This window comes from Bufo bufo, chromosome 2, assembly GCF_905171765.1.
Source record: "Bufo bufo chromosome 2, aBufBuf1.1, whole genome shotgun sequence".
Classification (NCBI taxonomy): Eukaryota; Metazoa; Chordata; class Amphibia; order Anura; family Bufonidae; genus Bufo; species Bufo bufo.
Genome location: NC_053390.1, coordinates 756,738,297 through 756,752,816, shown reverse-complemented (window position 1 = coordinate 756,752,816; position 14,520 = coordinate 756,738,297). Strand labels below are relative to the sequence as shown.

Genomic DNA, 14,520 nt, shown 5'->3' with positions numbered 1-14,520 from the left:
TTCCTTCTGCGCCCTGCCATGTGCCCGTACAGCTGTTTACGACCACATATGGGGTGTTTCTGTAAACTACAGAATTAGGGCCATAAATAATGAGTTTTGTTTGGCTGTTAACCCTTGCTTTGTAACTGGAAAAAAAATATTAAAATGGAAAATCTGCCAAAAAAGTGAAATTTTGAAATTGTATCTCTATTTTCCATTAAATCTTGTGCAACACCTAAAGGGTTAACAAAGTTTGTAAAATCAGTTTTGAATACCTTGAGGGGTGTAGTTTCTTAGATGGGGTCACTTTTATGGAGTTTATAATCTAGGGGTGCATCAGGGGGGCTTCAAATGGGACATGGTGCCAAAAAAACAGTCCAGCAAAATCAGCCCTCCAAAAACCAAACGGCGCACCTTTCACTCTACGCCCCGCTGTGTGCCCGTACAGTAGTTTACGGCCACATATGGGGTGTTTCTGTAAACAGCAGAGTCAGGGCAATAAAGATACAGTCTTGTTTGGCTGTTAACCCTTGCTTTGTTAGTGGAAAAAATGGGTTAAAATGGAAAATTAGGCAAAAAAATGAAATTCTCAAATTTCATCGCCATTTGCCAATAACTCTTGTGCAACACCTAAAGGGTTAACGACGTATGTAAAATCAGTTTTGAATACCTTGAGGGGTGTAGTTTCTTAGATGGGGTCACTTTTAGGGAGTTTCTCCTCTAGGGGTGCATCAGGGGGCTTCAAATGGGACATGGTGTAAATAAACCAGTCCATAAAAATCAGCCTTCCAAAAACCAAACGGCGCACCTTTCACTCTACGCCCCGCTGTGTGGCCGTACAGTAGTTTACGGCCACATATTGGGTGTTTCTGTAAATGGCAGAGTCAGGGCAATAAAGATACAGTCTTGTTTGGCTGTTAACCCTTGGTTTGTTAGTGGAAAAAATGGGTTAAAATGAAAAATTAGACAAAAAAATGAAATTCTCAAATTTCCTCCCTATTTGCCAATAACTCTTGTGCAACACCTAAAGGGTTAACAACGTATGCAAAATCAGTTTTGAATACCTTGAGGGGTGTAGTTTCTTAGATGGGGTCATTTTTGGGTGGTTTCTATAATGTAAGCCTCGCAAAGTGACTTGAGACCTGAACTGGTCCCTAGAAATTGAGTTTTTGTAAATTTCGGAAAAATTTCAAGATTTGCTTCTAAACTTCTAAGCCTTATAACATCCCCAAAAAATAAAATATCATTCCCAAAACAATTCAAACATGAAGTAGACATATGGGGAATGTAAAGTCATCACAATTTTTGGGGGTATTACTATGTATTACAGAAGTAGAGAAACTGAAACTTTGAAATTTGCTAATTTTTTTCAAATTTTTGTTAAATTAGGTATTTTTTGGTGCAAAAAAAATTTTTTTTTTGACTCCATTTTACCAGTGTCATGAAGTACAATATGTGACGAAAAAACAATCTCAGAACGGCCTGGATAAGTCAAACCGTTTTAAAGTTATCAGCACTTAAAGGGACTCTGGTCAGATTTTCAAAAAATGGCCTGGTCCTAAGGTGTAAAAAGGCTGTGTCCTTAAGGGGTTAAGGTTCTATGATGGAGATGCTGATCAATAATAATAATATATGGCTTTCATTAGGATTCCAATTGTTTTATAGGGTAGAATAGCAGAGAATGTTTCACTATTCTGGTTATCAAGAGCAACAGAAGCCTAGTAGTCAAGAACTAGTGCAATTGTGAGGACCGTTCACATTGTCAAGGCTTCTATTTAAAGGGGCTGCCCCACAAACAATATTCTATATTTTTCAAAGCTGCACCAGGATCTGAATACTTTCAAGACTGCATGGAATTAAAAATGTTGCACTGAGATATTTAATAAAATCTATCCGTATAGAATTATCTGCCTCCTGAGCTATGTTAGAGAGCTGCAGCAGAAATGACATCCCCCTCCCCCGAACTGCGATAGGGAGAGAGCTGGAGAAGAAAGGACATACTCCCTGCGCTGTCATAGGGATATAGCTTCAGACGAAAGCTGTAATACGGAGAGAGCTGCAGCAGGCAAGAAACACCTCCTCAGCTGTTATAGGGAGAGAGCTGCAGCAGAAAGAACACACCCCTTGAACTGTGATATGGAGAGAGCTGCAGCAGAACGGACATGCCACCTGAGCTGTCAGCTTGATATAAATCTAGCAGAGCAATTGGATTAATGAAATGGGGAGATCTCTTGATCTATGTGAGGTATAGGGCTGGTTCTAGCTTTGTTTTAAACAGATTGTCAGGAACTATATGATGGCTGATTTTCATCTTTTACATTTGTAAGGGCCAGCCCCTGGAATTGTAGGGTTACATAGACTGTGATTATTTATTCCCACCACTAGAGGTCGCTGTGGCTCTGAGTAAGAGGAAGCTGAAGAAGTTCCCGGGTTTCAGAGGCCGGGTGTGTGTCCTGGGGAGCTGTGAGGATGGCTGCCATGTTAGGAGCCAAGTAAAGGCTAGTGATGGGACACGGAGCCTCACTGATGGAGTCCTGAGAAGCTGGCTGTGTTTAAGACAGATCAAGATAGACTCTTAACTGAAGTGCTCCAGCTGTAACCCAGAGAGAGAGAAAAGCAAGTGATCGATTCAGGAGCCAAAGGACACAGGCCACCACGCATCCGGACAAGACAAGCATCCACCTTGTGGGAGAAGACGACATCACAGACCTCTACTCAGATAACTCCAGGACTCAGAGTGTGCACAGGTGCTAATCCGCGGTAGGGCATAGAACAGGGGACTTTAGTGCGCTGTAGAAGCGGACCCTGAGTATCAGGGGTAGATAAGAGCATAGTAGCTGAGTGTAGCCTGGACTCTGATGGGTTTGCTGTGCATTTATCCTAACTCTTGTTCAACTATTCTGTGTAAACCTGTTTATACTGTTTATCCGATTTTCCGGCAGTTACATCTTGTTCTTTAATAAAGCCGGTTTTTGTTTCAGTCTCCTTGTCTGCTGTACTGTATTTGAATCCTGCCTTGCGGTCTCTTCCTCCCCTGACCGCTACACATTAATCATGGGATAACCCCTTTAAGGGTCTTTTCATATTGCTTCTTTTTGTCTGTTTATCCATATGTGCAGGAAAAGCACCTGCCGCATCCACTATACAAACTCAGATTACATAAAGTGGCATCCATTCCCCATAGGTGCCCATGTTAAAAAACTACGCATTTTTACTGGATGCCTCTGCAGCTAAAAACAGAAACCTTCTGGATGCTGCCAAATGGAGGACAAAAGAACATTGATGTAATGATGAAGAAGCAGTGTGAAAAGACCCATAAAGAAGCCATTACGGTTATGACAGATCCGTTTTAAAGAAGAACTCTCCACCCTTCCTGATGGATTTCAATGACTTTTTATGGGCTCAAAGCATGTTTTTACAACCATTTAATCCACTTTTGCACGACATTTTAAGTCCTGTCCATTATTAGCTTAGCCATGTAACCCATTTTGGTGTACATTTGCATACATTCAGAGTCGGGGGTACTGTCAGGTCTCCAGTTATTTTTAGAGCAGAAATAGTGCTACAGACACAGGGAATCCTGACAGAATGAAACCTAGTGTCTGTGAAAGGAACTTATCTGATACTGATGACCTATCCTGAAGATAGGCCATGGATATTGCACTAATGGAAAACTCCTTTAATGTCCATGGGAATCAGACCTATGCCACAGTGTGTGTCATCCTGATCAGGCTTTGGCTCATGTCTATCTCATGTTGACTCCTCTTTCTATCCCATATACATGCAAAGATGTATCTCCCAGGAAGAGACCCATCTCCCTTGCACCACGTCTTGGAAGTGGCTCCTTATGAGTCAAAATCCAACTTTCCAACAAGCCTTGGGATATTTCAAGGCAATACAGCCAAGGCAAATATCCATCCATATACAGCTTCTTTAGGGTGCTTGCCCCTCATCAGTACGGAGCAGGGTTCAGGCTGGCTCATTGCGATGCCTTAAATGTGGCTAAGGCAGAGTCCTGAATCTCCTTAAAGAGACCAGACCTGTATGGAGACTGACTGGAAGTACTCCATGGTACAAAGACTTTTTGGCAATGCTCCATGGGACTTTCCATGTTGGAAGGTTGGATTTTGACTCATAGGGAGCCACTTCCAAGAGGTGGCACTGGTCAGGATCTCTCTTTGCATATTGCAAATAAGTCTTCATACCATAGAGTACTTCTAGTAAGTCTTCAAAGAGATTCAGCACCCTGCCTAAGCCGTATCCCATTGTACAGAAAGATTTGATGATGATTGCAGTTAACCCAAAGAGTATCAAAGGAAAATCATGCCACATCTTCCAATAGAAAGAAGGGTAAATTGCAGCTAATATTATACAAAACCCACACAAGTATTATTCTGATAATTCAGCTTTTCAGGGTTACTGAGCTGAGCTAGAGCTGTGCCAGAGCATAATGTCAGTGGATAATGTCACATAACGACACCCTGCTCTGCACAATGTAAATACCAGTCGTGTTTGTCCTACTAAGTACTGGATGAAGATCTTAATAACCAGAACCAAACCTCAGAATAGGTCATAAATATCTGATTGGCCGGGGACCAACACCCAGCACCCCTATCAATCAGCTCTGCCAGCCCCTAACTTTCCTTCTTGACTGAATAAGGAAAGGACTAGCTGAGCTTGTCCTACATGCATTGTGCCTGGTGTAACAGTGAATTACCTGGTGACAGATTTTTACATGGCTTTTGCATCAAGGCCGTGTGAGCACATAATGGCTCTGCTGGGCCCTGATGTTATACATATTATATATATATATATATACACACACATTTATGGTTCACAGTTTTGTTCTTCAGTCTCCTGCTTGTATAATTTGTGAGAGCTTTTTAAAATATATTGAATGTAAAGAATGAAATACCATAGTAATTTGCCATTAAATAGGACAAAGGTTCAAAGGAAGGCGGGTAAACCCTCCAGTAATTTAGTGCTTAAAAACTTTGATGCATGGGTTTAGAAGCAGACTAGAGCATAAAATAAAACGATGTTAGAGCTTACATTTTGCCTACAGGCATAGTTCACTGCTGTAATACAGGTTTTGTATATGATTTATTTAGCCATAAGAGGAAGTAGATCCAAAAAATGTATAAGTCAAGGAAGGGTATATTCACACTGGTAAATTCTGACGCTGATTTGACTGCTGAATCCACATTCAAAACTCCACCATTCAGAAACTCCCCCATGTGCACACCTTGTACAAACAGTACATTTTTTATCAGTAGCTGATTAGAAAGACGCTTGAGAAGTTACGTTACTAGAAACAGATTTGATTGTGGATTCCATATAGAAGTCAATGGGGATGTAGTAAAATATCAACCAAAAGTTCTTCTAAAACTCTTGTAAAAACTCCTCTACAACGGCCACCAAAAATGACCTGTTTTCAGCTAATGATCTACTACAGATTTTTTTTCTCCTGTGGATATTAGGCTGGGTTCACTTCACCATTTCATTTTCTGCTCTTCTGACCCATTTCAGCCTGCATGCAGTACTTTTTTTTTCCCATCTAAAAAAACTGATCTCGGACAGAAATAGCTCAAATGGATGCACAGGATCCGTTTTTTTACAGGATCCTTTTTTTTGTTCTTCTGATGGATGAGAAGAAAGGAAAATGAGACAATGATGTGAATGCCTTAGCAATGTGCACATACCTTTCATAGGTCCTACTTTTTCCCCTTTAATGTCCACCCCTGTTTTTAGAATACAGAAGGAAAATCCTTACCTGTAAGAATGGCTGTTATAACTTTCTAGCTCTCGTCCAAGGAAGGTGTTTAATATTATCTACAGACAACAGAATATTGAGGGTTAAACAAGTCGCCATCAATAATAACTAATAATTGTGAGACCACTGTGATAAACCTGGCAGAACAGGAGGAAGGATTGAGCATGTTGTATAAAGATCATTTCAGTAAAAATATATATTCTCAGTAAAAGCTTCACCCATTTGCGTGTTTCAGCCGCCTAGTGTGATCTTAGGCCATTTTAAGACGAGCGTGTCCATTTAGGAAAACACGTTCCATGTGGGAGAGTGAATTCCTCTGACCGGACCGAACAGCATTCTAATGATTTATAATGTTGTGTGTCTCTGCTCGACCTTATCTGTAATGATTTGTACTTATGGCATTATGTGAGTACAAATCATTACAGTGGAGGTGGGGCAGAGACACACAACATTACAAACAATAAGTCAGGTGTAGATAGGTGCTCCAGGTAGATAGAGGATGGGTGCATGCCTCCAAGGCATCAGTACCGTACCACAGCTCAACAGATAATCCACAAAATGCACTATGGAGACAGTAGTCCTTCTTACAAACAAGTGATCCTTATCTGGAATAAATAAGGATCAGTTGTTTTTTCGAGGAGTACTGTTCTCCATAGTGCATTTTGTGCATTACACAGTATTATAAATCATTATAATGCTGTGCAGTCCAGTCAAAGGAGCAGAGTTCGCTACGAGAATTCACTCTCTCATATAGTGTGTGCGGTGAACGCGCTTGTCTGAAACTGGCTGTAGTCACAGCATGAAACATGACCACAATGCTATCCTTCTTAACCCCACTTCCTGATAATGCCAGCCTGTTCAATATAACAACTAATTCAGATAGTAACAGAGAAGGAGGAGTAGAAAAATCTAATAAACAAAAAAAAAAGAAAAATATAAGTGGCACTATGGGTGGGATGTTGCATGTATGTGTATACATAGTATCCATATAAATTAACAAATTAGCAACAGTAAAATAACTTAGGCAGATTTTAAAGAACCTGTAAATGGACAATGGTTTTAATAATGAAACATTAAAAGGGTTTTCTGAGACTTATGTACTGATGACCTATCCTCTGGACAGGTCCTCAGTATCCGATCAGTGGGGGTACGACGCCCAAGAAGAACCCCACCAATCAGCTGTTTGAGAAGGCACCGGCGCTTCTGTGAGCACCGCTGCCTTCTCCATGATCACCAAGCACAGCTCCGTACATTGCATAGCGGCTGTGCTTAAAGGGATTCTGTCATCAGATTTAACCCCTCTAACCTAAACATATGCTCATGTCCAGACTAATAAGAAGAATCCTAAGCTGGCCTTATTAAACCTCATTGTGGCTCTTTTTGCCCAAAAAACAGGTTTTTATAACCTGTCAATCACTTACTTAAGGTGCCCAAGGGGAGGTCCGTTAATACAGGGTGCCCGGCCGCACCCCTCGCCATCCGGTGCCCAGCGCCGCCTTCCCTATCTTCATCGCCACCTTCCCTGTCTTCAGCGCCGCCTTCTACAGCTCATCTACAGTGGCTTAGTTGAGCGAAGTGCGCATGCGCCGGCCTGATGTGCACTTCGCTCAACTAATCCACTGCCAGGAGTCCGCACGGGCGCATCAGGCTGAGCCTAGTGCGCAGGCGCGAGATCTGGCAGAGGAACAGGGAGGATTGCGGAGGCGGCACTGAGCTGTAGAAGGCGGCGCTGAAGACAGGGAAGGCGGCGCTGGGCACCGGATGGCGAGGGGTGCGGCCGGGCACCCTGAATTAAGGGACCTCCCCTTGGGCACCTTAAGTAAGTGATTGACAGGTTATAAAAACCTGTTTTTTGGGCAAATAGAGCCACAGTGAGGTTTAATAAGGCCAGCTTAGGATTCTTCTTATTAGTCTGGACATGAGCATATGTTTAGGTTAGAGGGGTTAAATCTGATGACAGAATCCCTTTAATATCACATCTTAGCCCCATTCACTTCAATGGGCCTAGGCAATGTGACCGATGAACATGTTGTCACTGGCCCAAGAAAAGCTGGAGAAGGCTGCGGCCCTACTACGAGCTCCAGTGCCTTCTCAAACAGTTGATCGGCTGTCGGACCCCCACCAATCAGATAGTGATGATCTATCCAGAGGATAGGTCATCAGTACATAAGTTTTAGAAAACCCTTTTAAATCTCTATGATAATTCATGCCTTGCGGGGCACGTGTGTTCAAAATCCAATATGCTTCTCGATCTAAATGATTGTTCTTAACATTACCACCTCTAGGGGGAACCTTATCCTTCTCAATACTACAAACTCTATCAATCCTGCCTCCATGACATTCTCTGAAATGTTTGGAAGCCCCAGAAATTTACAGTCATCAGATTTGTGGATATCGTTAATAGTGTTGATCACGAATATTCGAATTTCGAATTTTTATTGCGAATATAGGTACTTCGAAAATTCGCGAATATTTCGAATATAGTTATATATATTCGTAATTTCGAATATTCTAATTTATTTTTTCGATTTTTATTTTATTTTTATCAGTACACATGATCCCTCACTGCTTCTAGCTTGTGGGCCAATAAGAAGGCTGCAATATACTTGACTTTAGGAGTAGTAGTGTTTGCGAATTTTGCTCTATGTTCTTTTTTTTGGAATATTCGCTATATTGCTAAATATTCTTGTTTTAGAATATTACGAATATTCGAAAAAACAAAGTTATAGCAATATAGAGAATATTCGAAAAAAAATCGAATATAGAGCAATTTAGCTAATATAGTGCTATAATCTTCTTTGTCTAATAGTTGTAAGTTGAAAAATTCGCAATAAAAAAAATTCGAATACGAAAATTCGAATTCCAAAAATTCGCATATTACACAATCATTACCTTCCCGATTTTTTGAGTAAAAAAAAAATCGGGAATTTTCGAATTTGCTAATTTTTGACGAATATTCTACAATATTCGAATATGACCCCTGCCGCTCACCACTAATCGTTAAGGAGTTCCAAGATACGCATCTTTAAATGTCTGGAAGTGCTACTAACATCATTCTAACTGCATAATGTCCAAGACATCAAGTATATCACTGACTCAGAGTTACAATTAATATAATACTTAATAGGATATTATGTGTATTATCTGGTTTCACAAAGGAACACATTCTGCAGGGTGAGATCTATACCTGTAAAATCCAGGGCAGAGTAACCTTCAGGGTTTTACTTTACAGGATGCAGAACACTTGGAGACACCCGTCTATCCCAGTGGGGTTATTTTCTATAAACCTCTTTGTACTCTTGTGCTATTAAGTGTTCCAACTTTTTATCCTCATATAAATGGGCTAACTATCTCAGTATAATATTTTTGATCTGTGTGAATTGGGGAAAAGAATCCAGGTGCATTGGAGACATTCTTATTGTTGATCATGGGCACCAAACATCTTTAGACTGCCTGGCCTAAGTTTACATTGTCTAAATATTAGAAATAGTAAACCTGTTATAATAGTTGTAATAATTGCCGAGTTCAGGAAGAGGTGTCCACTAGGTGGCTCTCCTTCGACTTCTCTTTGCATAACCCAGCTTGACTGTGTGCCAATGGACTGATAGAAGGCAACCGTCAAACACCTTAGATGCCGCAGTTGCTATTAACTAAGGCATCTAGGGATGCTGGAATTGGAGTTGTCTCTAATCTCGGCAGTTGTGGCAGGACTTTGGCTGTGTATTACAGCTGTAGTCCTGCTACAGTTGGCACATTGAACACACCTGCGTGATCAGAGCAATGTAATAGTACGACAAAGGTCCTCTGAGAACTCCTGAATGCGACATACTATTTTGTCATGGTTCATCCAGGGGTTATTTTACATGGGATAATATGTTTCCAAATAATAGCTGCATAAACTCTGTGTCATGTGCCGGGGGCCCAAGTAAGACACAGGACACAAGCAAAACAGACAAAGGACCAACAGAGAACTTTATTACAAATGTAATAAAAGGACATGACAGTACAAAATATGCATGTTAGGCAATAGTGGTAGACCTACCACAGAACCAAGTGCACTGGCAGACCAGAGGCAAAACCCAGAGGACGGAGAGCCAGTGAGCCCCGATCTTCATAGAGCCCCTGGTGGTGTGGATGAAGTGGACCGAGGGCTCACTGGTCACACCTCCAGGAAGGTCCCGGTACGCTTGGCCCCTAACTGCAGAGAACCACACTGGTGAAACCACCAGCGGAACAGACAACAGAACTGAAACCCAAGCAAACACAGAACATGGATAAGACAACAAGACAAACGGGAACCAGCACAGAAGCAGATGCCTGGACCACAAGCGGAATGGAAGCAAGGCGGTCTCAGTCAGAGCTGCACACAGACTAGAGATCCTCCCTCCGGAGAACCCAGTGACCCTCTCACGAAGGCAGGACAACAACAGGAACAGAACCAGTAAGGACTGCAGGACAGGAAGCAGTAACCACTGCCAGGCTGGGCATAGGACAAGATCAGAAGCAGTAAGCAGTGCCAGGCTGGGCATAGGACAAGATCAGAAGCAGTTTAGCACTGCCAGGCTGGGCATAGGACAAGATCAGAAGCAGTTTAGCACTGCCAGGCTGGGCATAGGACAAGATCAGAAGCAGTTTAGCACTGCCAGGCTGGGCATAGGACAAGATCAGAAGCAGTTTAGCACTGCCAGGCTGGGCATAGGACAAGATCAGAAGCAGTTTAGCACTGCCAGGCTGGGCATAGGACAAGATCAGAAGCAGTTTAGCACTGCCAGGCTAGGCATAGGACAAGATCAGAAGCAGTTTAGCACTGCCAGGCTGGGCATAGGACAAGATCAGAAGCAGTTTAGCACTGCCAGGCTGGGCATAGGACAAGATCAGAAGCAGTTTAGCACTGCCAGACTGGGCATAGGACAAGATCAGAAGCAGTTTAGCACTGCCAGGCTATCAGATGCAGTTAGAGCACTGCTAGGCTAGATGTGGAACAGAGAGGATACAGACAGAGAACATATACAGAAGATTAGACAAGGCATGGACAAGGATAACAACATCAACATCATGACAGGACAGGTACAGAAGATCAGACAAGGACATAACATCAATGCATTACCAGGCGACATCACAAACAAGGGCAGATGGCAAAAACCCCTGGGTCAGCAGCAAGGGGCTACACCCAGTAAGGCACAGGACAGAACTGATCTACTGGGTAAGCAGCAAGCTGCTACACCCAGCAAGGCAGAAGAAAGACTGACCACAAGCCCCACAGCTCACAGATAGATATAGCTGCGATAACGAGGGCACCTGATAAGGAACACACACCCAGGAACAGACCAGGGGAAGTTAACCCCATCAGAACCAGGAGTACCAGAACCATAGAACAAAGGATACAGGTCACAGTTCACACACAAGGCCGCAGCCAGCACGCATTGAAGAACCAGCATACATGGGAACACCCACAGCCAGTACACAAAGCACATGCAGCCAGCCTACATGGCACCAGAGACAGGAGCCACAGAGATGCAGACACGGAAGCCAGAAACACAGGCCACAGTTCACAGACACCAGCGCAGCCAGCATGCAACCCCAAGCAACCAGCATACACAGGTGTCAGCCTGCAGCCAGCACACAAAGCACATGCAGCCAGCCTGCATGGCACCAGAGACAGGAACCACAGAGATGCAGACACGGAAGCCACAAACACAGGCCACAGTTCACACACACCAGCGCAGCCAGCTTGCAGCCCCAAGCAACCAGCATACACAGGTGTCAGCCTGCAGCCAGTACACGAGAGAGCCTGCAGCCAGCCTACATGGCAACAGTGTAGATGGGGAGTACACACATTCACAGGCAACAGTTCACACAAGACACAGCAGCCAGCGCGCAGCACCAAGCAACCAGCATACACAGGTTTCCGCCTGCAGCCAGTACGCAAGAGAGCATGCAGCCAGCCTACACGGCCAAAACTGTCACGGCGAACCGCACCGTGATACTCTGTAATCAGCTCTATATAGTGAAGTTACCATTTTTCTTGAAATTGTGACGTCCAGCCGGATCCATTGACGTAGAGGTAGATAAAACTTTGACATTGTCGCAATATCATCCCCTGTTGTGAGCTGCAGCTGAACATGGATCTGACCTTATAACATAAAGAAGTACAAATTAACCAAAACTTTTAATGGGAACTCATTATGTTGAAAGTTCAGTCTGATCTGTAGGCAGCATATTATAAAGCAAGAACAGCTGAGCAGATTGATCTGTAGATTAGTGGCATAGATTCTGTATAACCATTTATTGATCTAAACATTTGCTCATCTCTCTCTATATGCAACTCATAATATGAATTATTGTCAATCATTGACTGAGACCGCCCACTGGACTCCTAAGCCAAAAATGAGCAGAGGTTTAGATCAATTCATGGAAATGATGACCAGCAATCCTTGAAATCTGAAGACTGGCTCTTAAGGTGATTCCATTTTATTAATTTTTGCATTTGTCTACAAGTAAGGCTACTTTCACACTCGCGTTTGGTGCGGATCCGTCATGGATCTGCACAAACGCTTCCGTTCAGATATTGTATTATCTGTAACATAGCCAAAATGGATCCGTCTTGAACACCATTGAAAGTCAATGGGGGACGGATCCGTTTTCTATTGTGCCATATTGTGCTAGTGAAAATGGATCCGTCCCCATTGACTTACATTGTGTGTCAGGACGGATCCGTTTGCCTCCGCATCGTCAGCTGGACACCAAAACGCTGCAAGCAGTGTTTTGCTGTCCACCTCCAGAGCGGAATGGAGGAGGAACAGAGGCAAACTGATGCATTCTGAACGGATCCTTATCCATTCAGAATGCATTAGGGCAAAACTGATCCGTTTTGGGCCGCTTGTGAGAGCCCTGAACGGATCTCACAAACAGAAAGCCAAAACGCCAGTGTGAAAGTAGCCTAAGAGAGTAACAGGAAAGATACTGGGGGAGATTTACAGATTAACGGCATCTGGATTGTGTCTTGATTTGCCAGAATTTGTGACGGACACTTGCTGCACTAAATACACTACCGGAAAATGTGGAGACACACAGAACCAACACCAGTGTTTTTGTGGACCAGCCTTTAATATGTCCAGGACAATGTGGAACCATTCCTATTGCCTTTTTTACTCAGTTAGAAGATGTGGTGTCCCAACAAGATAACGCTTCTACACACACTGCCCATGCTACACAATGTGCTGTTCAGGGTATCCAGAAGTTCCCCAGGACAGTTTGATCGCTAGAACCCTCTCCATCTAGAATAAGATTTAATGGGGTGACAGATTTCCCGTGCACAGCAGCCAACAACCACCTTGGCTGAACTATGGGCACAAGTTGAAAGAACTTGGCAGTCTATATAGCAGCGAGGGGAGATGCCAACTAACATTAATGTGACGCTGCTTCAACATATACTCTGCTGCAGAACCCAAAATAAAGGTTGCACCACCTTGGTTGTGTGATCATTGACCAAGCACCTCTAGCAGTTTATACTTTGTTCAATCTCAGCTCAAATCGCATTAAGTTTTGAAGGCATTCTTTTTACATTTTTGTATATGAAGTGAATGTACCACAGTTTATCACTTACAACATGCTAAACACTATATACATATATATATATATATATATATATATATACACTGCTCAAAAAAAATAAAGGGAACACAAAAATAGCACATCCTAGATCTGAATTAATTAAATATTCTTCTGAAATACTTTGTTCTTTACATAGTTGAATGTGCTGACAACAAAATCACACAAAAATTTAAAAATGGAAATCAAATTTTTTAACCCATGGAGGTCTGGATTTGGAGTCACACTCAAAACTAAAGTGGAAAAACACACTACAGGCTGATCCAACTTTGATGTAATGTCCTTAAAACAAGTCAAAATGAGGCTCAGTAGTGTGTGTGGCCTCCACGTGCCTGTATGACCTCCCTACAACGCCTGTGCATGCTCCTGATGAGGTGGCGGATGGTCTCCTGAGGGATCTCCTCCCAGACCTGGACTAAAGCATCTGCCAACTCCTGGACAGTCTGTGGTGCAACGTGACGTTGGTGGATAGAGCGAGAAATGATGTCCCATATGTGCTCAATTGGATTCAGGTCTGGGGAACGGGTTGGCCAGTCCATAGCATCAATGCCTTCGTCTTGCAGGAACTGCTGACACACTCCAGCCACATGAGGTCTAGCATTGTCTTGCATTAGGAGGAACCCAGGGCCAACTGCACCAGCATATGGTCTCACAAGGGGTCTGAGGATCTCATCTCGGCACCTAATGGCAGTCAGGCTACCTCTGGCGAGCACATGGAGGGCTGTGCGGCCCTCCAAAGAATGCCACCCCACACCATTACTGACCCAATGCCAAACCGGTCATGCTGGAGGATGTTGCAGGCAGCAGAACGTTCTCCACGGCGTCTCCAGACTGTCGCGTCTGTCACATGTGCTCAGTGTGAACCTGCTTTCATCTGTAAAGAGCACAGGGCGCCAGTGGCGAATTTGCCAATCTTGGTGTTCTCTGGCAAATGCCAAACGTCCTGCACGGTGTTGGGCTGTAAGCACAACCATGTGGACTTCGGGACCTCATATCACCCTCAAGGAGTCTGTTTCTGACCGTTTGAGCAGACACATGCACATTTGTGGCCTGCTGGAGGTCATTTTGCAGGGCTCTGGCAGTGCTCCTCCTGTTCCTCCTTGCACAAAGGCGGAGGTAGCGGTCCTGCTGCTGGGTTGTTGCCCTCCTACGGCCTC

The 14,520-nt window shown here is 43.4% G+C and overlaps 1 protein-coding gene across 2 annotated transcripts in view; it reads right to left on the bottom strand.

The window, feature by feature from the left end:
- SEL1L3 (SEL1L family member 3) overlaps positions 1–14,520 on the bottom strand; it is a 97,088-nt gene that overhangs the window by 40,628 nt on the left and 41,940 nt on the right. For both annotated transcript variants that reach the window (XM_040419013.1, XM_040419015.1), the window contains exons 5-6: positions 11,770–11,885; positions 5,753–5,811 (exon numbers count right to left, since the gene is read on the bottom strand). In XM_040419013.1, coding sequence (XP_040274947.1) covers positions 5,753–5,811; positions 11,770–11,885 — 175 coding nt within the window. The remainder of the gene's footprint in view (positions 1–5,752; positions 5,812–11,769; positions 11,886–14,520) is intronic.